The following is a 26564-nucleotide window of genomic DNA, read 5'->3' as shown; positions in this document are numbered from 1 at the left end:
TTCGTCCTAAGAATCACATGTGAGAAGAGAAAGTATATTAAGAAAGTTCTTCCTGAGGTAATTCATTTAACATTTATTCAATAAATAATAAAGACCTGATCAGTGCCAGGGGCTTCTCTGATGGCTCAGCAGTAAAGAACACCTCCCAATGCAGGAGATGTGAGTTCGATCCCTGGGTTAGGAAGAGCCCCTGGAGGAGGGCATGGCAACCCCCTCCAGTATTCCTTCCTGGAAAGTTCCATGGACAGAGGAGCCTGGTGGGCTGTAGTCCATGGGGATGCAAAAGACTTGGACATGACTGAGCAGTGCCAGGCTCTTCTAGGGGTGAGATGACAGAAGAGAACAAAGGCTGTACCTCCATGATGGACAATAAACCAGGAATATATAAAAGACATATGCAACTTTCTAAATGACTTTGCACTTACTCAGCCTAGAGCACTTTTTTTTTTAATAGTCAGTGCCATTGAATAAAAAGAAAAACGATTAAATAAAAATCACAAAAGTAGGTAAATAGCACATGTCAAACATACAGCTCCTTCATTCAATTTGCTTAACTCCTCACAGGCGGTCAGAGTGTTTCATCAGATCATGTACCTAAGACACACTGCCATGGTCTCTTAAAACATCTTTGATGCTTGGCTTGTGGGGCTCACAAATAGGGGAAAGTGAAATATTTATCCTGTAGCCTACCCAACAGAGTTTATGCCCCCAGGGAGTGCTGCATGGCCTCCAGCCAACAGGGAGAAGATAATACTCACATGCCTGCCAGGGTGAAAGGATGAGGCTGCTCAGGGTGAGGTGACTAGCACTAGAGCTATGGAGCCTGCAACATCTCTGGCTAGCTGGACCAGTTCCTGGGTCACTCGTTGGAAAGTGTAGTCCTAAGTTGACCACAATGGCGCAGAGATGCCCAGAGACCCTCACTAGAGCAGTGGTGTCTCCCCAGGGCCTGCCACGCTAAGTATCCAGCTCTTGGGGAGAACCTGTTTGTCCTGATATGGTACTCAACTTGGCTTCAGAGAGAAGCTAGTGACTCCCGTCCAGTCCTGGTTCTTTAGAATTTACTAACGGGTAAAATGTGGCACATTGGAACCCAACCAACTAGATTCCTAACTTAAAACTCCTATTTTCTACAGGAGACAGGCCACTCAGTATCAGAAATTTTGTTCTAAAAAAAGCATGCAATTTTCAGGTAGGATGAAGTTACTCTAAATTTTTGTTTAATAGTTTTCTTAAGTTTTACTTAAATTGTGTTCTGAAAAGTTTGTAAGTGGTAGCTCTTTTAAAGTAATCTATTGAAGGCTGACTGTTCAAACTGAAAGTTGCTAGCTGGTAACCAGAAATACTATCAGATGTATCCCGGTATTTAGATATATAACATTTAAGCTAGTGGCTAGCATCTAAGATACAGGGGAAGACGTTGTCTCTTTGAGAGAGGCAACATGGTTAACATCACCAACATCATATGAACTTTCAACATCACAATATTGTAGGTAGAGATGCAGCATGTGACTTTCTAATTCTGCCTGATGGACCTAGAAAGGCAGAGTAGTAGGGAGAGAAGGTGCTTTCTGTCTAGGTGGTGCTTCCTCAAGAAATCAGCCAAGAGCTATAAAGAGGCTAAAGGAAAGACAAGACTGGGACTGGACTCTCTGAACTACCTACGAGATCTCTGTCATAGAACCAGATCAGGGAAAGAAAGAGGCATGGAAGTTAATCTGTTAATTCTCAGTGAGGATGAAACTAGATATTAAATGGTGTCCAGAAGCATCCTTTCTTAAAAGTTTACTGTATTTCTTATTTTCCTTAAATCCAGGTGTGTGGACTCCTTAAGAATGAGACTTAAATCCACATCTCATTCTTAGGAAAAGTGAACAAGTACAAGGACACTGCTAACCACACTGGTGACACGACCAAGTCCATAACCTGTAGGCACAAAACTGGGTCATTTGCACACGTCTTCTAGCAGCACACACTAAAGACAGATTGAGTTTGTAAATAGTATACATTCCTCATGAAAGTTGAGGGGAAACCTCTCGACACACAAGATCATAGAAAAGATCAGCAAAGGTGATTTCTGGAAATAAGTACCTAACTCATTCCATCATTCATATTTCCTTGCATATTTCATTATGAATTTCATAATGAATTTGAAATTCATTATGGAATTCATTCAATATTAATTTCATTCATATTCAGAACAGAGCAAGTTCTGTTCCATGAAGGACAACCCTGATACATCATACAGTATTTTAATACTCAGTGGAGAAAGCCAAGAATCGAAGTTGCTTACAAACTTTTGTGATTAGCCTACAAATAAACAGTTGTTTTTAAAATGACTGACTGAAGGTAAAGTTAACTGATAATTTATGTAACTGAAAAGCTTGTCATCTGTATACTAGTCTCAAGAAAACTGTAGATTTAAGTTTGTAGACTCCTGGACCCAACTGTCATCTACTCTTTATAGCTCCCTCCCCTAAGAGTAAGTCAAGTCTGAAACAAAGAAGAAAAAGTTAATATAAGATTTAGAATTCTTATGATTCAAATGAGTATGCTTGATTATTTTAAATTAGGAAAGAATACTGAATTTCATCAAATGCCTTTTCTCGTTTGTACTGAACAACCCCTCTGGTTATCCTTTGTTTTCTCATTGGTTTTTCTCCATCAGTGCTCCAGTCTCTCTAAGCTTAAAAACAAAAAAAACCTACAGCCCTTGATAATTAAGCTTTTTTAATTTACTTCTTTAAATTTCACTTATACCACAGTCCTCAAAAGTATACTTTTTACACCTTATCTTAGCCTTCTTCTATGGGGTACCTCAGGAGTGATCTTAGACAAGTTTCCTAGTGTCTCTGTGCCATCAAAAGAGAGAGAACTGTGACCACCTTCTGAGGGTATCTGCAAGGATTAAGTGAGTCTGTGTAATTTGGGTTACAGTACCTCATATATGGCTTTCCAGGTGGTGCTAGTGGTAAAGAACCCACCTGCCAATTCAGGAGACTTAAGAGATGCAGGTTCAATCCTGGCCGGGAAGAGCCCGTGCAGGAGGGCATGGCAGCCCACTTCAGTGTTCTTGCCTGGAGAATCCCATGGACAGAGGAGCCTGGCGGGCTACAGTCCATGGGGTCACAGAGAGTCGGATACAACTGAGGCGACTCAGTATGCGCCCGACACACAGTAAGTGCTTTAGAAATGTCAGCTATGACGATGGATGCTGTTGTTGAAATGCTGACCTCTTTTGGCTTACTTTTCCTACTTCTGGACCCTTGACAATGAGGCTAAAAGCACACATCTCAACATGTGATGTGAGGACAGACTCCTATGATGGTGACTGACACATATTAGACATTTAATGTCAGCGCTGTTGCTGCCATCAATGATTTTTCCTCTTCTGCACATTTTGTGTTCATGACTTCTGCTCACTTTCCCCTTAGGGTTTATGTTTTAACACTATCAAAACCTTTACTTTTATATTTGTCTAATACTACAGATAACAAAACTTTGCCTGGTATATTTGTTGCAAACATCTTTCCTATTATGTTTGCTTTTAAATATTAATATTTTCCCACATAGAAGTTTTACTTTACTATACAGTGAAGTCTGTCTATTTTTTGTGTGTGATTTCTTTCATTCTCTTAATGCTTAGGATGTCCATGACCATCTAAAGACCAGATAAATAATTAGATATCCTTTCTTTTACTTTCTAAATGTTCTTTCTGTTGTTAATCTCTAAGTCTTTAATCTACCTGGAGTTTCTTTTGTTGTACCCTAAATATCTAACAGGATTCTGTACATGCTCACACTTTTGAATATGCTCTTTCCTCACCCTGAATGTTTTCACTTTAACTTCTCATGCCACGAGCTCTCAATATCTATTGTAGAAACATACTGTCCAACAACTGATGTCTCCTCAGTGAACTTAATTAACCACCCAGCAAGAGCTGTGTCTTCATTTCTCTTGCTTGTATTTAGCTGAATGTAGGGTTTCCCAATCAACAAGGTTGAATGAAGAGGTAAGAAATGAATCTTCTCTCATCCTTCTTCATCATCCAGTTTAGAATCAGATAAATGCGTTTACACAAACACACAAGTATGTGCTTTCGCCAGCCTGTTTCACCACTCCCTGGCACAATGTTCTGCAACCTACTGCTGAATCAGCTGTTTTCCCTGGGTCTCTCCTGGGTCAGCACAGGAGCCTGGGTTTTGCATCCTGCTCCCCAGGAAGGGTGTTGGCTCTGCGGGCCTAAGTAAAAGACAGTGCGTCACTGCCCACCCATTGCCCCACCAAGCACAGTCCTGACAACTGAAAGTGTATACAGCAGATTATCACTGCTCCATAAGTATCTGTACCAAAAGAAACAATGAAAGGATAAACAGAAACTAATAAGATTGGTGACCTGAAGGAAAGGCTCAGGAATGGGGCTGAGGAAGGAGTAACACTTCTTTGAGTATACCCTTTCATTCAGTTTCAACTTTGAAAATCATGTTCTTCTATATTCTTAACATTTGAAAACAGTTGTACTCAGGTAAAGCCATGAAGAACTATATACAGTTACTGACCTCTCATTAGAAGGTCTGTTTTATACAGTGATGTGATTAGCAATCCTAAAATGATTTAATGTGTATTCTAGGACTAAGCACATTAATAAATATATTGTAGGTAATGGAAATCAGGTTTCTCACTACGAGAGAGCTGCAAACACAATAATACGGAAGGATAGACGAAAACTCTGCAGAGGTGTTGATCTGAATGCAAAGCTCAGTGAACTCATAACAGGGATGTGTGTGTGTATACATACACACACATAAACATATCTCTCTTCTTTCCTGGTTCTTCCTCCTTGAGAGGCCTTAGAAGTAATGACACCCAGTAGCAGTATGGACACCTAAGTGCTCAGATCTTGGTTTTTACACTGTTTTTCACCATAAAGAGTTAAAGACTTTTTAAATAGAAATGTGTGATTCCAGGGCTGGGTCAGAGAGAGAGTAAGATGAATTTGGCACATCATGTTTGTTGTACCAGAAAGTAAGGAAGGATCAGACGTGTCAGAAGGACACAGGCGCCAGTCTGAAGCAGTTCGCACAGAATAAATCTGGGGCAATCTGAATATCAAAATAAATAATGGCAGCTACAGGTTATAATCCATAGAATAAAATAAAAATTCATTAAGTAATCCATAATTATATAAATTAAAGGATAATGAGATAAATGAAGTGATTATTTAACTAAAAAAATTAATAAAGGAAGCTCTGGGCTTCCCTGGCTGCTCAGCTGGTAAAGAATCTGCTCGCAGTGCAGGAGACCTGGGTTTGATCCCTGGGTTGGGAAGAAGGGAACAGCTACCCATTCCAGTATTCTGACCTGGAGAATTCCATGGACCATATAGTCCATGGAAGAGTCACAAAGGAAGGGCCACAAAGAGTCAGACACAACTGAGCAACTTTCACTTTCACTCACTTTCCTTACAGCAAATATCAACAAGTAACTAGATGATACATTGGGACTTTAAAAATCATTATCTGGTAACTACAAAAGTAATAACTGTTTTAGATAAGAATCATAAATAAACACTAAAAGTAGTAGGTAAAAATTGGATGAGAAACAGGATATTTACTTAATTCCAAAGTATTTCTTACTAGGATATTACTGATTACAAAGGGAAAAGTGTTATTCTATAGTGAAGAAATCTGAAAGGCATCATCCTACACCAGTAACGGGACAAAGAAATGATCATGTGATCCTGCTGGGAGGTGCTCGGGAGGACCCAGCGTCACTTCTGTGTCTTCCCGCCAAAACATCGAGAACTCCAATCTACTCATGAGGAAACATTTCAAACGAGCCCAAACTGAGGGACAATGTGTAAAAAAATGGTTTGTATACTTCAAAAATGTCAAGGTAAGAACAAAACAAAACAAAAAATGACTAAGGTGTTATTCCAAATAACTCAAGAGATATAATAACTCAACATGCGATCCTGGACTGGGGAAAAAAATTTTTTTCCCCCCTGGAAAGGACATAAGTGAAAACTGGCAACATTTGAAATTTGAACAAGATAGGTAGATTAGATAACAGATAATGCTGAATCAACATTAATTTCTTGGTTTTGATAATTTATGGTTTTGTATGAGAGCATTTTTTTCTTTTTTTAAAGAACACACTGAAATGGTAAGGGTAAAAGTGCAACAGGTCTGTAATTTACTCTCAAATGATTCTGGAAAAGAAATACAGAATGACAGAGGGGATGGAGGGAGCAAGAGGAAGACTGAGAACAATAAAGCAAACGTGACAGAATGTCAGTATCTGGGGGTCTGGGGTGGAGTAGATGGGAACTTTCCTCTGAGTCTGAGAGTACTTCAAAATTGAAGGGAGAGCAGTAAGCTGGCAAGGCACGGCTGGGGGGCTCTGGCAGCAGGGACAGGGCACGGCCTGGCAGAGACACGCTACTGCCTCACCCTGGGAGACCTGGAAGCAGGAATCACAGAAGTTTTGAGGGAAGGGGGCTTCTCTGGAGTTGTGAGATGCCTGGTGTGGATGGAGAGTTGTATGTATATGTGTGTGGACACAGAGAAGGGGAGGACTTTGAAATTCTCTAACTGAGGGAGAGAGGGAAATCTTAGAAAGCAGGAGAGAGAGAGAAATAGAGTATCAGCTTCAACCCATGACAAGTCACTCCTTCTGCTATCCACTTCTGACTGAAGTTTTGGGCAGAGTTACAAACCTATAAGTTGGCTTTGAGCAGACTGGGAGTAGGTGCCCTTAGTCACTTGGGCCAATCTGCAGATGACCTCTGGGGAAGCCCTGCTCTGACACATCCCAGACAAGCTGTCCTAGGAAGACACACACAGTAACGTTATTCCAAGGACAGCATTTGGTCCTGGGATGACCATGCCATCTGTTGAGAGCAGTGTTCAGAGCTTTAGAGTCACAGTTCTTTATATTCACTCATCATTTTGTGCCCATGTCTATAATTCTGTGTGCCAGTGGGCAGCTGGGCAGTGAACAGCTTTCTTTCTACTGGTGTCTTGTTTTAGCTTCCTGAACCAGTAGTTATTATAAACCAAATAGAGATTTCATGCCTTACAACCTTCTTTAAATTACTGAAAATACCTGCCCAGACCACAAGACCCTCAGGCTCATGTACAAGTAGAGATAAAATAAATTTAACCCTTAAAAGGTTCCTTAAAAAAAAACAGAGCAGATTTTAGAAAATCTGTAACTCCGGTTATCTGTTTTGCCCTGAGTTCTGAATTATAAGGTCGATAAGGATTATGCGAGGTCATGGGGTTTATCTCCTCCTTCTGCAAAAGACTGGATCTAATCATCACAGAAAGATATTTATCTACTATTATTTTAAGTAACTCCAAACGAGGAGAGGCTATCAATTTTGGCAGCAGCCTACTCTATCTTCTTTAAAATGTGTGCAGCCAAGGAATTATTTTTTGGTTTTAAATTGAATTTGTTTGGTTTATACTAGTCCCCATTTTCTTTGAGCGCTATAAAATTCTTCCCCTGATCTCTTCTCTGAAGAAACAGCACCAATCCCCTTTCAGCTTTATTCAAATCACTCACCATACTTCTTAACCCACTCCAGTGCAGTGATGCCAAGGGTACATGAAAGAGAAAATCTAAAATGACACCTTTTAGCACTGCATTGCCTGGCTGCACCCTAATGGATGGCATTCATCATGATGGCTTTGAGCCATCCAGATAGATTCCACTGTGTTCCCTAGTTGTTTTAAAGAACAGAGTAGACTCTAATACAGTTTTCACTAAAATGGTTAACATACAGATTTGGCATGTGTTCCTGGGTTGTTATTTTATGCAGAAGGCCTCTGTACCAGACCATGCTGAACAAATAAGTGGCTACTATATTTAGAGACCTGCATTTTTACCTGGTAAGTACCAGTCCCTTTTAAACTTTAGGTAGACAATCATCATGGGCAGTGACCATATCACTTTGGAGACTCCATTCAAATGAGCAAAAATACATCTAATGCAGAATACTGAGTGCTCTGCCCTGCTGAATATAAAGAAGGTATCCAAGGAGCTTACAGCAAGCTGGAAGCATGACACTTGTATCAAATAATTACTACAAAAGAATGAATTGAATCTAAGTGCTACACTGCGGAGATATAAAGCCAAGAAAAAAACAGGATGTAATTCTGGGAGATGGGATCAAAAAGAAGAGGCTGGAGGCTCAAAAGGGAGTAGATATGTGTGTATACTTACAGCTGATTTAGTGGTTGTGTAGAAGAAACTAACACAACATTGTAAAGCAATTATCCTCCAATTAAGAAAAAAATAAAAAGGAGGTTCTTGAGCCAGTTCTTAACAATGGGTAGGATTTTGAATAGACTGAGGCTAGAAAAGGAGGAAGTGGTCATTTAAGGAAGGCCCAGCAGAGACAATGGAAATATGGGAACCTGCTCAAAGTATTTGAGGAAATGGAGGTTAATATACAACATAATACATGAAAAAGCCCCAAAGAGAGGCTGGAACTAGCTGTTGGAAGATCACGAATACTGAACTAAGTAGCCTGCCTTACTCTGTAAGCATGCAAATGCTATCCAAAATTCAAGGCTCAAACGGCTGCGAGGCATACCCAAAATTATTAGGGACAACTTGTGAACAGTGGCCACAAAAAGCTCCAAAATAAAACAACTGGATTTGCCTGTAGAACACATTACAACTGGGGCTGTAAAATAAAATGGTGAACTTCTGGTAAGACGACCTTTCGTGGGATAACTAGATCAAGAAAGAAGAGTAAGACTAAGGTAATGAATTAATGACTAGAAATATCATCTGAAAATATAAAAATAATCAATTAAAATACTTCAAAGAAGAATACCATCTTTCAATGTCAATAAATTATACAAATCAGCCCAACACTGCTATATAGTTATTTTTTACACCCAAAATTTCATATTTCAACATCTAATAATATAGATTTAGACTCAACATGTCACTTCGTGGTTTTCCTTGAGTATATTTACATTTTGGTTTTGCATCTGATGTACCTTATGAAGATTACATGATTTGCTGTGTTTTCCTTCTTTCAGTTTAACTCTGGTAATGAAGAAGCACACAGTTCCTAGCAACAGATTTTCACATGGTCAGAAGTGATTACTATCATAAGATACCTGGTCTTCCTGTTACCCGGATAGTTTGAATAAAATCTCCAAATGCAGCCTTAATACTGTATTTACACATCCAATCTAATATAAACAAAGGAGGAAATAAACAACCAACTTTCTTTAAACATTATTTTATGCATACTTTAAAGTAGTATTCGGATTTTCATCGAGGAGACTCAGCAGATACAATGTGTATAAAAAGTATTACTTGGGCAACCTCTAAATACAAACATTTCCATAGTAATTTCCCTAACAGACAAGGGAAATAAACAAAACAAGATATTTATTTCTACTAGAGAGGCTCCAAGGATAGGCTACCTATAGAATTGTTTTTCTAAACAGAAAAATCCCTGTTTCTGCTCTGTACTGCACAAGATTATAGGCAGAATTTCAGAAAGCTGAAAATCCTTTTAAATAACACTTCCTCTGGCTTTAATCACAAATAATTGCCTCTTTTGGTGCTAATGAGCATGAGCCTCACAGAATGGAATGTAATTCTGCCGGTTCATTCAGGGTAATGGCTTTGTGAGCTGGTGACACTGCTAGAGATGGGGTCTCAATTTCCTAGAGTACAATAGTGAGCAGCAATACATTTTTCACTTGAGGAAGATTTTCTAACCTATGTAAATATAAGTAGAAAACCCATTATCTGTTGATAAAAACAACAAAGTAGGTTAAATAAAGTTTTAAGTACTGCTCTCCTTTAATAGCCATCAGCTCCCTGGATCATGAAAGTAAATACAGTACTTCACTTACTGAAATCAATGAGAAACCGTCCAAATCCTTGCCTTTGGTGCTGGGGCATGATCATTATGCAGGAGACATTATACTTCTGCTGGCAAAGTTTTTCCTGAGGGGAGGAGAAACAGATCAAGTATGTCAGAGCGCTGCTAAAGCGGGCAATTCCCTGCACCTGCCGCTGTCCATATACCACGGTCCACTGAGGTGAGCCGACGTGTTGGGTCAGGATCAAGCAGAATAATGCGACCATCTTAATCAATCAAACTATCAGCCAAAAACAAACTACGCACTCCAGGCATGCCTCTCAATTACGTCTTTATTCTTGAAAGTCAGCACCATGAAATATGAATAAAGAATCCAAGGAAATGTGAGTCAAATGAAACAGCACAGTATGGAAGAAAGGTTTTCTACGCTCAAGCAACCTGGGAGATGGGCAGAGAGGGTGGGGGAAGATCCAGAGAGTCACCCAGCGGGATCAGTTAAGAACACCTTGCTAAAGGCCACAGTGAAACTAAAACAGTGTCTGTGTGGGAAGACTTGCACAATACATTTCTCTTATGAATAAACAGTCAAAGTAAAACGCTGGAGAAATAATCTATATTTCAAAGAAGGACAACAAAACAAAAAAGACAACAACAAGAAGAAATCCCCAAGCCTCCAAACCAAAGTGAGGCCAACAGATTACCAACAGTCTGAAACCAGGAGGAAGACTGGAGAGAATATAGTGGAAATGGTTCTTGTAGTTCAGGGAAAATTTGTAATGTTCATGGGCTATGGCATCAGAGCAGCAACATTTTCTTCACAGTACATAGAAGCCGCCAAAACCTACACAGAGAAGACCTGGAAAAGGCTTTTGAGGTTGTGAATGCTCTGGCCAACTATAAACCACAAATTAGATTAACCACAAATGGTACTAACCACATCAAAGAATTACTTTGGAACACCCAGATCTTTAATGAACCTATTTGAAAGATCACAGGAAATGGTGGAGGAAAAAACACTACAGGGCAGCATTAAAGATTTCTTTGTGAAAAAGATGTGCTCCCAACTTTTGCACATTTGGAGCTGTCTGTGGAGTCTCCAAGAAATGACAAGTAAGAAATCCTGTATGTCAATTTTCCTAAGAAACCGGACGGTCCCATCACTGGATGTGTGCACCCACGGCAAGGATTCACATAATTAGTCTGTTTTGCAAAGTCAGACAAATGGGTCACTGTATCTAAAATGAGGGGTACTCTGAGCTAAAGGATTCATCCTTGACACAAGTCTTTTCTCTATTCCAAACTATTTTTACCTGTATGGCAATTTTGGAAATCTAACCCCAAAGTGGTCCTTTCCCCTCATCCTTGCCCCCTGCCTTTAAACACATGTTACCACAGCTAAACTCTAAACAACTGCTCCCTCTTTCCTTCCTGTTTTGAGTCATCATGCTTAGAAAGATATATGCATGTAATGATTTACACTAAACTTTTCTAGGTCATCTCAGCCATCCTTTGGCTATAACATCTAGAATTTGGTTTAATCTCAAAGGGCCACAGTCCTTTAAACTCCAACCGAGATGTTAGAATATGGCTTAATTTGTATCTAGTCTTTTAGCATGGCTGTTTTTTAGATTTTCTTTTACTGCACTTGCAAAGGATATTTTAATATTCCAAGTATGGTAAGAAATGACAGCAGTTGCTGCCATACTATAAAAGAAACAGTGACAAAATGAAAAAAGTTTAGCTTGTTCTAAGTAAAATGTTTGGCGAAGAAAATGGCAACCCACTCCAGTATTGTTGCCTAGAAAATTCCATGGACAGCAGAGCCTGGCACCCTATAGTTCATGGGGTTGAAAAGAGTCAGACTGACCATGCACGCAAATAAAAATGTTGGGTGCCCTGTGACAAAGAGGACTCAAACCCCAAGAGTTACTGTGAACCAAAGACCTAGAGGTCAATTCAACATAAGGCAGAACAATGTCAATGGGCATCACTATTTGTTTTAAAATGCAGATAGATTTAAAGAAACACCATTTTCAAACAGAAAGGACAGTCATGACCATTATTCTTTTTAATTCTTTGGAGAAAAAATTAAAAATTCTTTTAAATTCTTTGGACACATCTATACAGAAGGTAAAATGTTCTATAAATTATATAAATTTCCTAGCTATTGCTTTCCTTTGTATTAATTCTCTATCATCTGTAACCTATTAAATTTAACAGTCTTCTTTTTCATTTTAGAGCTTTACCAAATACATGGATTAAAATGGTGAGGCCGTTTCCCATGAGTGCTGTCACTTATTCCTGTTTCTGTTTATGGTCTCTGGGTTGTTTCTTAAATTTAGAAAAACTTCTGTATGCAAAGTTTTGACCTTCCATGAAAACGACAATTCCATTAGGTGTTCCATTATGCAATAGTAGATTAATTAAAGTTCACTTATCACCTAATATGTAAACATATATCCTAAAATAAATAAGCTATAGGATTTGGAGCATTTATATTCTGCCCTAGAAATCTTATAATTACCATTCTGGCATATTAAACTATTTCCTAAGTACCTAAGAAAATTTAAGGTTAGCCTGATAAATATCTCCAAACTCAGATTCCTTTTATTGCATACAAGTTAATGTATCTCAGAAGCCTTTGAACAGAAGAATGTGAGATAATTGCTCTGAACCACGTGAAAAAGACAAACTATGGCCACTCAATATGTCAAGGGCTCCCCTATATTAATAGCTGGAGATCCTTAGGCTTTCTAAAGAGGAGGCTACTTCAGATCTTAAAACAATAGCAAAGAGAGTAACAGACGAAAGAGTAAAACCAGCCATTATATCAGCTTAACTGTCCAAATGCCAATGTTCCAACTCACTGAGATACTGAAGACCACAGAGGGAATGCAACAAGGAGAAAAGAGAATTATCTTTTAAATGCTACATTATACTGAAACCTTCATGTTGATACCACTTAGGAGGAAAAGGGCACTAAGCTTAAAATTTAGAAAATGAAAGATGCTAGGTGGTCTGCAAGGCAGCAATTATAACATTACATGAATGCTGACAGTCAACACAGCTAACAGTGCTGAGGTCTTTTACACACTTCCTAGGCACAATGCTCATGGTTTTTGTGTATGTGTTTTTCTTCATGAGCTCTGAATAAGAATCTGAGCTTTTCAGAAACATGTCATTTATTCAAATTAGAGTCATAAAAAGGCCTTGTTTGAAGAATTGGACTCTACCAAAAACATTCTGAAAAAGAAAATGAAGGTCATACTGGCTCTTGTTTTACCTTAGAGAAGTATCCAACCAGATGACAGCCCTTTTCATCATTTTTTGTAAGGACATAAAAAAGGAATGGCTCGACATCATAATACAATGTTTTGTGGTCCAGGAAGAGCTTGGCTAACAGGCAAAGGTTTTGGCAATAAATTTTGCTCATATTCCCATCAACCTAGCAAAGAGAAACAGACAACATTATTTAACATCAAAATACCACTCAATATAAAACTGTTTCTTTTATATGGTATTTTGGAAAGCATATACTTATTTTTTCAAATCCCAAACTAAACAATTAACACACTCCATTAACCAAGAAAGTTCACCAGAAAATAGCTGTCATTTGGCAAATCAGAATTCCACCTTTTCTCTTAAATTGGGGTAAATTTAAGGCAGCTTAAATTTCTCTTTACACTTCCTGAAGAAAGGCCACACATTGCTAACAAAGGAGTAATTTTTATTTACTATTTATTACAACTAAAAAAATGAGTAGGCATGCCTTCTCTATTTGAACCAAGTAAACCTGAATTAAAGAAACGTAAACCAATCAAAATGCTGCTTGAGTCGGTTAAACTTTATGTTGTTTCCAAAGGGCTTCACATAAAAATAAAACAAACTATATTATTCTGATTCCTCAGAGACGTGGATGCACAAAAGAGGCTTCCATTTTGGTTTTATCCCAAGCATCATTTTAAATATAATTGGAAAAGATAAAATTTCTATGTTGGGAATACTTACAGAGAAAGTGAGATGAATTTTAACCTACAGTGAGTACCATGATTACAGTCTACTTCTCTTCAAAATAAAAGAATCAAGCTGTGACACTGATGGTTACAGACAGGAGGCGAGGCATAGATGCCAATTTCGTTGATCAAATGTAGTTACTTGTTGAAAACAGAAAGCACAGCAGATTCAAGAAGAATTTCCCTAGCACTTTTCTTACGGGAAATGGATATTTGCTAACCAGAGCTCTTGGACAATGAACTTGATCGTTCTTGAGTCTCCTGTGGACCACACCAGTTCTCATAATGCACAGATTATTTTTAGACTTCATATAACCATTTCCCTTGGATGATACCTAGGTCCCACACATGGCAACATGATCAAATATGGGCAACAGGCACAGAGGATACAATTCTCTCTTTAATTAAAGTAAGTTTTTGGGAGTATGGTCCTTTTGGAAATGGTAGTATATTACAAAAAAGAAAGACAGAGATGTATGTATCCCTGAACCAGAAAAATAGAGAGATGACAACGCTGAAAAGTCTTACCAGTTGTGAAAGGTCTAAAATGACATGCTTTCAAGAGGGATATAGAAAAGATAGGAAAGTAGTAATCTGTGATTATTATTCATTTATTTTATAAGTTACTAAGGATACTGCAAAGACAAAAGTTTCCCACATGCTATACTCTTAGTATTAACTCAGATTCTAAAATAGGGAACTTGGCACTTATCCAATCCAATTCCTTCAATTATTTTTATGAATAAAAAATTTACAGATCTGCTTCTGATTTTTCCCTTCTTATCTATGTATGGTCCCAAAGTACCTACCCTGAATTAGAGCATTCTCATTAGCCTAACAAGATTGATTCTCTTACCCCGAGAAGACTTTTCCTGAATTTATGAGAGGTTCACCCCCTCTGGCAGAGTTATGCTGATTTATTTAACAATTACTTAAAGCCAACAATGTGTTCTGTCCTTTGAGAAACAATGAGACACTGATTTTCATTTTATTTTGGTTAGAAGAAAGCTTCCAAGGCATCAAGGAAGGAGCCAACAGTTAAGTTGAACTTGTGACATTCATTAATTAAGCTTCAACTGAGAACAGCTCTGTTGTCTCAACTGGTTGGGGCTGGCCTGTTAGCATCCCAGGATGAACAACAGGACAGCAACGGGCATCTGCCTCTCCCTTTAGCCCAGTGGTTCTCACTGTGGGTGATTTTGTCCTTCAAGAGACATTGGCTGTCTGGATATTCTGACTAGAGGGGGTTTGGTGCTACTGGCATTTAGTGGGTACAGGCCAGGGATGCTGCTAAACATCCTACAATGCCCGCTATACCAAAGAATCATCCAGCCCAAAACGTAAACAGCCCCCAGGGTGAGAAACCTTGTGCCTCCCGTTTAGTAAGGACTAACACATCAAATCTTCCCAGCAACAAAACCCTTCTCCCTTCAAGCTTGCCAAGAGAGCCTGATTTAACCAGGAGGAGGGGCTTCAGAAAGATCATAAGACACAATACACGTGTTTCTCTGGTGAGTCTTGGGAAAAAGCAATGGGCCCAAGACTGTCTGAGACAGGGAGCCTGATCCAAGAGAGAAACCTAGGCATGACCCTCCCCTACATTAAATTCAATGCAAGACATTACAGACCAGAATTATAGAGAAATGTGGGGGTAGAATAATAAATTTCTAATCTGAACAACTCCGAAAAAGAGAACCCTAAAGTAAAACTATTTCGGAGAAAGAGGAGCTCATATCTGCTGTGCAGGGAAGGCTTGTTCTGAGCACTCAGGAATGAACTCAATGACTGAGATGTGTAACAGAAAGGATAATAAGGCAGGGTGATGGAAGTGGTCAACCAGAGTAAGAGAACTGAGAAGGCCTGTGAATAGGCAATAATAGCAAACAAAGGCATGGACTCTTCAAGGAACAAGTGACTCAGCTAAGCTGGATCCCTGAAACTGACAACAAAACATGATCAAACAATGAAACGATATACCAGCAAAGATCTTCTGCTACTAAATCACTTCTGAAAACACAACATGTCTTCAAGAACACACAACAACAGACACATGGCCACACGGGCTTCCTGTGAACAGCAGAGTTCTCCAGGGGTGGCCACCTACCCAGACTGGGAAGGGAGGGAGTCCCAACATCTGCTGAGGTCTCACCAAAAGGATTATCCACCCTGCCAAGAAGTGGATGGAAACACAGGTGGTTGTGTATTGAGGAGATATGTACAGCTGCTCAATTCCCTGGAAGAGTGAGCACCTGCCAGACACTGGCTGGAGCTGCTGAACAAAGCTAATTTCTCCTGCCAAAGAGAGTAGAATTTACAAAGAGCTAAGGAGATCATAAATTCACTGGTGAATATATCTGGTGCAGACAGGGATTTGGGAGAAGACAAAAAAGTTAATGTGATGAAGTAGGAATTCATCATCAATCTCAAAGGTTGCTTAACATGGTTAGAAAAACACTTCAAAATATGGAGATATTTGAAAAAGCAGTCTGAATTTCAGTGCCAAAATTGAATAAACATTGTACCTTCTATGAACAAATCAGTACATAGTCAACAATTAGAAGCACTAGGTTTCTAATGCTGAGTTTTTTATTTACACATGCTTACCTCAAATACTGAAAGGTCTTTCCTTCGGTAAATTTCATTTGCTGGAGGATGAAACCATCCACATTTCTTTGAGTGTCTTAATAAAATATTTTTACTTTTCATATATTTAAGACAGAATTCACACAGGTAAAGCTTTGGTAATCTGTTGAAATTTTAAAACCAAAGAATATAATCTGATTGGTTATTCCTTTCAGGGGGAAATATTAAACATTGTTCAATTCTCTCTAAGCCACACAAAGGCGGTATAATAGTATCTGAAAGAAGTAGTTTAAAAAGGAAAAAGAAAGCCAGTAGTAGACAGAACGTACAAACTTCACATTATTTTTCATCTGATAGTATTTGCTGTCTTTACTGTGCAAAAAATCATTTCTTTCCTTAGAAATGTCCTACAGAAAAAAGGTTTTCAGACTTGGAACTATGACTCTAAAAACAATGGCATCCTGTCATCCATGTATATTTTTCAAATTTCACACTTAATGTCATGATTTCAATATTACATATAATCAGTGGTGTGTAATGATAACAAATCTTTTCAGAGAGAAGTGAACTCATTATTTTTAAAGTGATCTGTGTACTTATAAGACAGGGAAGTCCTAGAATTTAGCTGTCTCCATTTCTTATGGATGAGGTAACTTTAAGGTTACTATCAGTTATACACAATCTAAAGCACTAAATGCAGTCAAGTCAAATGACCTTATCTCTTCCTACCAATTCCACTGACTCTGAGTAACATTAGACAATCAGCTTTCTCACGTCTGCTGAGTTTTTCTCCTCCTTAGAAATGATACCATTTTGTTAACCAGTGCCCTGCTGTGCTTAGGTGGACACTGCTTGTATTTAAAAGAGAATGCCTGGAAGCATTCTCAAGGGCTTTGGGATATAAACATGGGGAGAAGGGTTTTGGGGAGAACTAGACAGACTCATCATGGAAATCTCAAATCTTAGATTCATATACAAAATGTATCCAAAGCTCTCAGAACAACATGACTTATGATTATCCATACATATAAAAGCTCATTGGTGTTTGGTGTTTTTCAAAAACTGTTTAGGAACACGGAGCTGAGCAATATAAACTGGGAGCAGAAACCAAAACCCCTGACTCTTAGTCTCCCACTTAACTTCTAGAAATCCTCCCCATTTTCTCCAGTTAGATGACTGGGCAGATGCCCATGAGAAAGAGAAAAGGGTGATATCTTTTCTAGAAGAAAAGTAAATTTGTGATTACCAAACTTTGCAGGCTAAAGCATTTGAGAAGATACTAACGAAGTATGCCCTGACATACCTGAAGGAAAAAAAAAATCTGTTCACAAAACACCCATTTTTAGATACATTAATTCAAGACAATTTCACAGCTAATCTTAGTTCAGGACAAAAGAAAATCCTAGTACCATTATTTTGTCTTCATTTTTAGCAAGTTAGTCACAGATGGCTCTAAAAGTCAAGCCTCTGAAGGCTACCCACTCCCACCTATTTTCTTCCACATTCCCTTCTCTTGCTACCCATGCTAAGAGCTAAGCCGCTTTAGTTGTGTCTGACTCTCGCGACCCTGTGGACTGTAGCCCGCCAAGCTCCTCTGTCCATGGGATTCTCCAGACAAGAATACTGGAGTGGGTTGCCAATTCCTCCTCCAGGTCTTTTGTTCTAATTTACGTTAAAAAAAAAAAGAATACTTGACAATAAAATGCCAGAAATCATGAGATAAAACTAACAGGCCTAATTAGGAAAATGCAAAAGGCAACCAAGAAGAAACTACCAAATACTTTACAATGGCTACATTTTTTTTTCTTGATTTGGTTTCTTACACAAACAATATTTCCCCAGTTAATCAAGAGCAAAAAAAAAATGGACTGGAAGTTTAAAGACGAAATTTACAACAATGGTGTAACTAAGGAGCATACGGTGTTTATCGAGAACAACGACTGCTATAAGGTGCTGACAAACGTAATAGTTTTGGAAACACCTGAAATTGACACTCAAAATTTACGTCTTAAAAAATCACCTAATTTCAGTTTTAGAGGGCTCCTTCCTACGTGTGAGACGTCAAGGCTGCACACCCGCCAGGCTTATTCCATTACCTTGCATATTCCTGTGGGTAAGGCGAGGAGTACCAGGTTTGGATTTCATATTTCCCAAATTCTATTACAGAAGGGTACCGGCCACAGTCTTCTACTCCACTTTCACACTCTATCTTCTGTCAGAAAGAAAACAAAATAGAAGTCTCAGAAGAGGATTTCTTCACTTACACTTTGGTTCTTTTACCAATGGATATGAAAATCTACCAACGCTAACCATAATTGTGAATTTTCATGTTGTTGAAAAAAACATTATAGGCCCTTGTGAAACAACAGTCAACTTTGTATCATATTCATATATAAACACTCTTAAGAAACAGTATTACCAATATAGGAAAAAAGTGAGTACCTGTTAAAACATACAAATGTCTATGAACAGTCAATAATCTGCTATAGTGTATTAAATCTGAGGAAATTCTAAGATGATGCAGCTATTACACACTGTCACACTGTTAACAGTTCCTATTTCTCCACCAAGTAACATTTACCCCAACTGTAATTAAATAACCAATTTGAAGTCTGCAGTCTGACACCCATCTCCTTTTACACTCATGCAGGAGGTTAGAACTTTGCCTGCCTGATTCATCGGGACATTCCCAGGATCTAGCCCAGTGCCTGACACAGCCAAGACATGTTCTTGAATGGAAAAGCCAGGGTTACTGGGTTGGATAGAACAGGCTTTAGGTTTAGCAGTAACTTTCAGGTAATTTCTTGCTGTTCATCATGTTTAAATATGAATGCCAGATACAATCTCCCAAAGTGGTAATATTAAGGACTTCAAATCTCAGTGACTGGGGGGCGGGGGTGGCTGGGTGGGTGGTGGTGAGGGTATGGGATATATTTTATCTTAGCCAAAGGGAAAAACACTACAAAGAATGCAGAATGAGGAATGGAAATATCCAATGGCCCCTCAAGGAGAAATAAGCACAAATATTTAGTCCAAGTGGTTTCTACTAAAACTTCAAGTTTTAGTTCAAAGTTCAAAGAACCTTCAGACAGACCCCTACTCCCCACAAAAGGAAGTGAGGTAGAGCAGGTAATCGATCCATAAATATCGTGCCCTGAGAATGTGATCTTGTTCAGCTGCTAAATCGTGTCTGACTCTTTGTGACCCAATGGACTGCAGCATGCAAGGGTTTCCTGTCTTTCACTATCTCCTGGAGTTTGCTCAAATTTATGTCCACTGAGTCAGTGATGCTATCTAACCATCTCATCTTAGGCCGCCCTCATCTACTTTTACTTTCAATTTTTCTCAGCATCAGTCTTTTCCAATGAGTCGGCTGCTAAATGTGGTCTACTAACAGAAAAACTCACAATCCATAATAAATTTGTTTCTGACAAGTCCAATAGCCCTTCCTTTCAACGTTTTGGTGAAAATAAGCTAAGTAGAGTTACTATCTTAGGGAAATCATTTAAAAGAAATTACTGGATATTGAAAATAAAAGTAATTACAACTGATCATGCAACATAATATTGTCTTCACCAATGCCCAGGAGTTAAAATCAGGAGACGTTTTTCGTATTGTTGGCCGTCTGAGCTGGAAGAAGCACCGGTCAATTTAAAAGTGATTTCTTCTTTCACTGAGCTATTTAAAAGGGCTATTTTCTTAATTTGAGCAAGAATAATCAGAAATCTATTCCTTTACCCCTAGAAAGTGAAAGTGAAGTCGCTCAGTCGTGTCTGACTCTTTGGGACCCCATGGACTCTAGCCTGCCAGGCTCCTCTGTCCATGTGATTCTCCAGGCAAGAATACGGGAGTGGGTTGCCATTTCCTTCTCCAGGGGATCTTCCCAACCCAGGGATCAAACCTGGGTCTCCTGCACTGCAGGCAGACGCTTTATCCGCTGAGCCACCAGGAGCATTTTTCAAAATCTGCCTCAACAACTGCTACTCTGGCCTATTTTGTGAGACTAGCTGAGCCATTACCAACTTGTGAGAGTGAAGACAACTCAAAGACAGAACTTTTGAATGTACAGTTAACAGAAATGATAGTAGCAGTTAAAGAACCACAAAGGATTTTGAAGGGGATTCTTTATAAAATCAAGGCAGTTAATTTCACAACAGTCAGATACAAAAGTCATATATTATCTTAGTTTCTGGAATGCAGTGTCCTGGCCTTACCTCCCAAGACAGTTCCTGGGCCTGCTTGAAAACATCCAAATCCTCTTCAGTAACGGTATCCTTGTTTCCAATCACATTTATATCTGTACTTTCCTGTTTGATGCTTATTTTGATTTCCGTATCTGTCATTTAAAACCAGCAGAAAGTGTATTTACTGACTTGCATCATGAATAACCACCATATAATTACCAAAATGGTACCAAATTAGCACAGTGGGCAAATAGGGAATTTTATTTTTTTTAAAGCTTTATAAGCTTTTACGTCTAAGCACTACTCATAGATCCAGCAGTACCTTTTCCCTGCTGTACCCAAATTATTTGAATTATCACTGTCATCTTCTTATAGCTTCAGTAAACAAACGCAGGAAAGTAAGAGCAATACAAAGCAAAATCACAGTTTTCAACCAAGATTAGAAGGCATATCAATGTCTAGGTATAGAATTCCCATGATCATGTTTGAGACAATAAAATCTATCATTCTGTCCCAATGACACAGTTTGGCTTTTGTTTTATATAAAGGATACCAAATGTAACGGGCCAATTTGTTAAATGAAATCATGAAATCAGTTTTCTCCCTGAGGTGAATACACACACAGACACACTCACATCCAAAAAAGCACACATCACAGAATCACAGATCAGGCTCTGTTGAGAAGGAAGCAGGATGAACTTTGTCATGAGAAAGCAATGGACAGAGGGAAACGAGGAGCCCACGTCCGCGCTGCCGGAAGCGCGGACAGCACGAGGCCACACAGCGCTGTGGCTGGAGAGGTGGCGCGGGGAGGAGCGTGGCGGAAGCGCGACAGGGGCTGCTCATGCGGGACCACAGCGCCATAAGCAACGCTATGACGGCATCTGGGGGGGCCCTAGTGTCACTACAAATGGAAGGAAATCACCAGAGTGGGAGAGTATTAGTTGAAAAAACAATGTTTTGGAGGTTTAGTCAGCATTAGAAAAAGGTCAAAGTTTCACTGCTTCTGTATGAAAGTGAAGTTGAGAACAAGAGAAATAGCTAAGACCTATGTGACAAATAGGAATTGATTGATTCTTTTTTTTCCGGGGGTTGGGGAGAAAGGGACGGGACGCAGGTTTGGTTGGAGCTTTGACCTTTTGCTTACCATCATCCTGATCAGGTTTAATCCTTCCGTCTGTCAAGCTCCCCTTCCCTGGTGAGGGGGTCCCCATCTGAGGGGTCACTTTATATTTTAACCTGCCTAGCATCCTGTGCTTTTTAAGGAAAGTTGTTCGCTTGAAGTGAGCAATTGCTTTAAAAATACGCCCTCTAGCCATCCCCCAGCTAGAGGAGGAGGAGTGAGAAATAAACCTACTTCTAACATCTCTTTTTCCAAAGAAATGGGCTTTAGACTTTGCTGTGAGAGGGAATTCGGTTTTACGACGCATACGTTTAGGCGGTGCATAACTTGGGTGTCCCTTTTGGCGAGACTGTCCCTGAGTGGTATAGATATGAGAGAGTCCGTCAAAGAGTGCCTTCAGCTGGCTGTTATTAGTAAGACTGCTAAAGGAGGGCACGCTGGACTGGCTGGAGGAACTCTGAGGAGAGGTAGAAGAAACAGAAGTGCTGGACTTTTGTGAGCTGGGGCTCTGACCAGAGATGGGGGTCGGGGGTGGGAGTGAAGAAAGTGGAGGTTTTAGCTTTTGTGTGGTACCTGGAGCCAACACATGAGAAGTGCATGGCTGTTTCTGAGAGACCTTTTTCCTTGGACGATAGTGCTTTGAAAAGTCTATTATTTCACCTCGTGATCTGCGACCATCAGGTGATGGTGTAAAAAACTTAGTAAGGCCATCAATGAGCCCTTTGGTTTTCTTGTTAACTTTAAGTGTAGAGGCAGAAATGTAGGTGGAGGTGGTGGTGATTTTGGTGGTGGCACCAGGCCGAGTGGGGTCTGTAACAGCCAATCTGCTGCTTGAGTCCTTCCCAGATGCAGCATGACCGGATGAAGGTGTGGTACAGACTTTAGTCTTTTGACCCCTACCAGGTGACCCCCTTCCTGTGAATGCATTCATGGATCCTTCATCACTGGTTACAGACCTAGGCAAAAATTTAGAGAATAGTATCAGCATTTAATAATAAAATTGTAAAGGTATCTAACACAAGTTTATAGCAACTAGATGCAGTCAATGGGCTTAAACTTAAAAAACTGAATTGTGACCCTAAAGCCCTGCTTGTGTGTGTGCCTTCACTGAGGTGCTTTTCTCTGTTGCAGCCACTACGCTAGCAAGTCATGATTCTGCCAGGGCCTGTCCAACAGGTACTGGAAGAATCATGTGGACCCAAGGGGATTATAAGTAAGAAAATTTTTGAGGAGATTAAAAGATCACCCAATGGTTTCATTATAATTAAATAAAAAAATGTTACCCCTTGTGTCATGATACATAATTGTGATTTTCTGAAATGCCTTTAAAAAAAAAAGTATTAAAGGAAAGAAGTCATAAGTATTATCTAGAAGTGCAAGAAGAAACTTATATAATCTCTAGTTAGAAGCAATTTTAACTCCAATGGAAAATTTATAGAAACAGAATTTAGTTATTAACTATAAATTAATTTTTTTTTAAAGTAAACATTAAAAAAATACCCTCTTCCTCTTAGAATTTTATGCTTAGGATGATAAGATAACCAATAATACTCTCTAAGTAGAGGAGACAATTAATTGCAGCATAAAATATTGCTGAAAAAAGGACAACAATAGCAAAAAACTGAAGAAATGGTTAAAGAAAAGCTACAGCGGGTCAGACATGACATGGAAAGTCTGGTGGAGAAGCAGCACATTTACCATGGTCATTATCAGACACCTGGCATCAGAATCTTTACACACTGGTTCTGACTGCTATTTCAGTTCCTGTGATGCTGGTTCTGCTCATACAGCTGTGTGCTCAATGGAGACTGGAGGTCACTCTGCTAGCACAGCTGCCTACAGGAACGGCAGCTGCCTGCCTTCGCCTCAGGCTAGGGCTTGGAAAGCCACCCGTTTTGCAGCAGAATTTTATACAACAGAAACATGTGCATGTGAATTATGGCAGTGCTGGGGCCCGAGAACGGACCTTAAAAATTATCAGTTGAGCTGACGGCTAGTAATGAAGAAATGGAAGCCTGAAAATGATATGATCTTAAATTATAAAAATATCTTAAGTAATTACAAAAAGAAGAGCATAGTTTAGTGGTTATCCTGTACATAGAGATTTGATGAACAATTTCAGCGGTCGCCCTAAAGGGGAGGCTGGCGTAGGTCTATGGAGCAAGCTACTAAGGCCCATCTGAAGCAGCTCAACCGCCAAGAGCTTCGCCCAACGCCACCGAGTCAGCCAAATCAGGTTAGAGCTGGAGATCTCGAGTGTCACACTGAGAGTCACCAGTAAACAACTCATCCAGGATAAAACGTTTTGCATCGGAATGTTACATTTGGACTGTATCTGGAATCGATTGCCCAGAAAGGATAATATGCTTATAAAGCATGTAAAAAGGAAAACTCCCCAGACTGTCTTAAAAATTCCTAAGCTCAAAGGACAATTTTGGACAAACAAAAAGTTAGGATTGGTGCCAGATGTAATTTTCAGCTGTGTCCTTTGTTTAGAAAGTTTATATCCTAATTCAGTTTTTTAAATTGGGCCCTGAGGATACAGTCCCATTTCAAGAACAATGCTTAACACTGGATGAACGCAAAAACACGTAATTCCTACTTCAAGTGATGCTAATATGAAAGATTTTATTCATGAATATGTTTCATGTTTGCCTCTACAAATTAACACAAATTCCACATTAGAATGGCCACCAGTTAGAAGATTTTCATAAAGTTTCACAAAACACTCTAGAAAGGAGTATGCATTTTCTACTTCTCCTTTGGGAGATAGAAGTGCAGGAGGATCCTGTTTTCCTGAGACCAGGTAATAATAAAATGAATTGCTCCAGATAAAACTAAGGGAGAGGGGAGAGTAAGCAAGTAAGACACCTGGTGTTTGTTCACTGTGTGTAGAGTTCCTGTTCATTTCTACATTGCAATGACCCTTTCACTAAGCCCAAAGAGAAAGGCAATGGTCTTACAGACAGCTGCTTCAGATATGCAAGTCTACAGATTTCATTTCTAAACACCTTACCTAATGCTGATATTCAGTTCTATATTCTACATGGGTTAAAAAAACAAACACACTCATTACAACTCTTTTCTCTACTTCTCCAGTAATTCCAGCTAAATGTTCTATTTGGCTTTAATGGCAACCACATGGCCACAGGCTAGAGGAAATGGGGCTAACATAGCATTGGGTTGGCCAAAAAGTATATCGTTTGGATCTTCCCTAAGATGGTATGCAATAACCTGAATGAATTTTTTGGCCAATACAATAGGACTGCATGCTACTGCAAATATATTATTTTGTCTATATGTTTGTATACATGTGCACATACCAAATGGTCCTGTCTAACTCTCTGGAGGCAAACATTAGGACAGTCATTTGCAGATTTCTCAGAAGCTTCTATTTCATAAAAGGGATCTTAAAAAGTTGTAATACTACATTAGCACCAGAAACGAGTATTTTTCTAAAATGTTATCTGGGGTAACAAAAGAGAGTCATTATAGATGTGAACAAATCCCTCTCTTGTTTTAAAAATTCCTATAAAAATATTTATATAATTAAGCTCTTTTAATGCTCAGCCAGTAATAAAGTAGGCACAATGAGTGTTTCCAATTCTTATATTCTGCTTCTGTCCTGCTGCTTGAAAAATGTCACTAAGCATCACAGATACTGGCAACAGAAGACCTCAAAATGCCAACTGTAATTTTAAATGTTATTTTCAAAAAGATTTCTACAGCTTATGCAAAAGAAGAAATATTCCTCATCCCTTGAGTTTGTAAAAATGATGCTAAAAAGTTAATGGGATCTAAGGGGGTTACAATCAACTGTATTTTAAAGCACAACATAAAAGATTTTTTTTGATAAGATCTCAACCTACAACAATCGTTGCTTTAATTTATTTTTCGGTCGTCCAATGGGTTTTGCATATCGTCGTTTTATTTGTGCAGCTTTCTCATGAAGTAGTTTTCTTCCCTTTTTCTTTGGTCTGCAGACTTGGCAAATCCACATCCCTGAATTAATATATATATGAGAAAAATATTTTAATGTTTCATTTTAGGAGAGAGATGAAATATAAAGTGCAGCTGTAATAAGCTGCCCAAGGATGCCTGTACGCAGAACTTTACCCTAGAAGGTGGATCGTTCCCTTTTGTCATTCTGCTCAGGAAGCTGTCACTAAAGGTCAGTTTTCCCAGGGTCAAGGTGATGAGAGCAGAGGGCTGACCCATCTGAGAAGTCTTCCAATAAGGTTTTGCCCAACATGTCACCAAGCCTCCCTCCACCACGTACACACACGTGAAAACCCAGTCTTGTCAGATATTATATATTTTTGGATTTAAGGGAGACATTTTTAAGTCAATCGGAACATTTTTAAGTCAACTGGAACTTCTAGGAAAAAAATACTTGTTTTATCATCTCTTTTTGGGAATTTTCTATACTAAATAAGTTATAATTCTAACATATAGTTTTTAAAGTGAAAACTTAAAACGTTTAAGTACTGTGGAGCTACGATAATTTGAAGTGTGGCATATGGAAGCAGGTCAATGGATAAGAACTAAAAGGCCAGAACAACGGAGAGGTTTAGCATATCATAACAGTCATATTTCAAATCAGTGGGGAAAGGATGAAATGATTCAGAAAGGGGTGCTAGAACAAATAGAAGTCTATCTGGAAGGAAAATAATTACTTCCTATCTTTTATAAACACAAATTCTAGGCAGATGAACATTATGTGACAAAATTAAATGTTATAAGCACCAGGAAAAATACATGGCTATTTTACATAATTTAAGCATGACTGACACTTAAGACT

General features: G+C 39.0%; 1 protein-coding gene across 6 annotated transcripts in view; it reads right to left on the bottom strand.

The window, feature by feature from the left end:
- Window positions 1–26564, bottom strand: part of KAT6B (lysine acetyltransferase 6B) — a 182215-nt gene that overhangs the window by 26220 nt on the left and 129431 nt on the right. For 4 of the 6 annotated variants that reach the window (XM_070781996.1, XM_019953804.2, XM_070781995.1 and 1 more), the window contains 7 exons: window positions 25633–25765; window positions 21788–22719; window positions 20671–20792; window positions 18553–18668; window positions 16478–16619; window positions 13144–13305; window positions 9892–9985 (listed from right to left, as the gene is read on the bottom strand). In XM_070781996.1, coding sequence (XP_070638097.1) covers window positions 9892–9985; window positions 13144–13305; window positions 16478–16619; window positions 18553–18668; window positions 20671–20792; window positions 21788–22719; window positions 25633–25765 — 1701 coding nt within the window. The remainder of the gene's footprint in view (window positions 1–9891; window positions 9986–13143; window positions 13306–16477; window positions 16620–18552; window positions 18669–20670; window positions 20793–21787; window positions 22720–25632; window positions 25766–26564) is intronic. The other 2 variants (XM_070781998.1, XM_070781999.1) reach the window with 2 other exon arrangements.

The sequence above is a fragment of the Bos indicus genome, chromosome 28, assembly GCF_029378745.1.
Source record: "Bos indicus isolate NIAB-ARS_2022 breed Sahiwal x Tharparkar chromosome 28, NIAB-ARS_B.indTharparkar_mat_pri_1.0, whole genome shotgun sequence".
Taxonomy (NCBI): Eukaryota; Metazoa; Chordata; class Mammalia; order Artiodactyla; family Bovidae; genus Bos; species Bos indicus.
The sequence above is the reverse complement of the archived record's forward strand: the minus strand, read 5'-3'. Positions and strand labels throughout refer to the sequence as shown.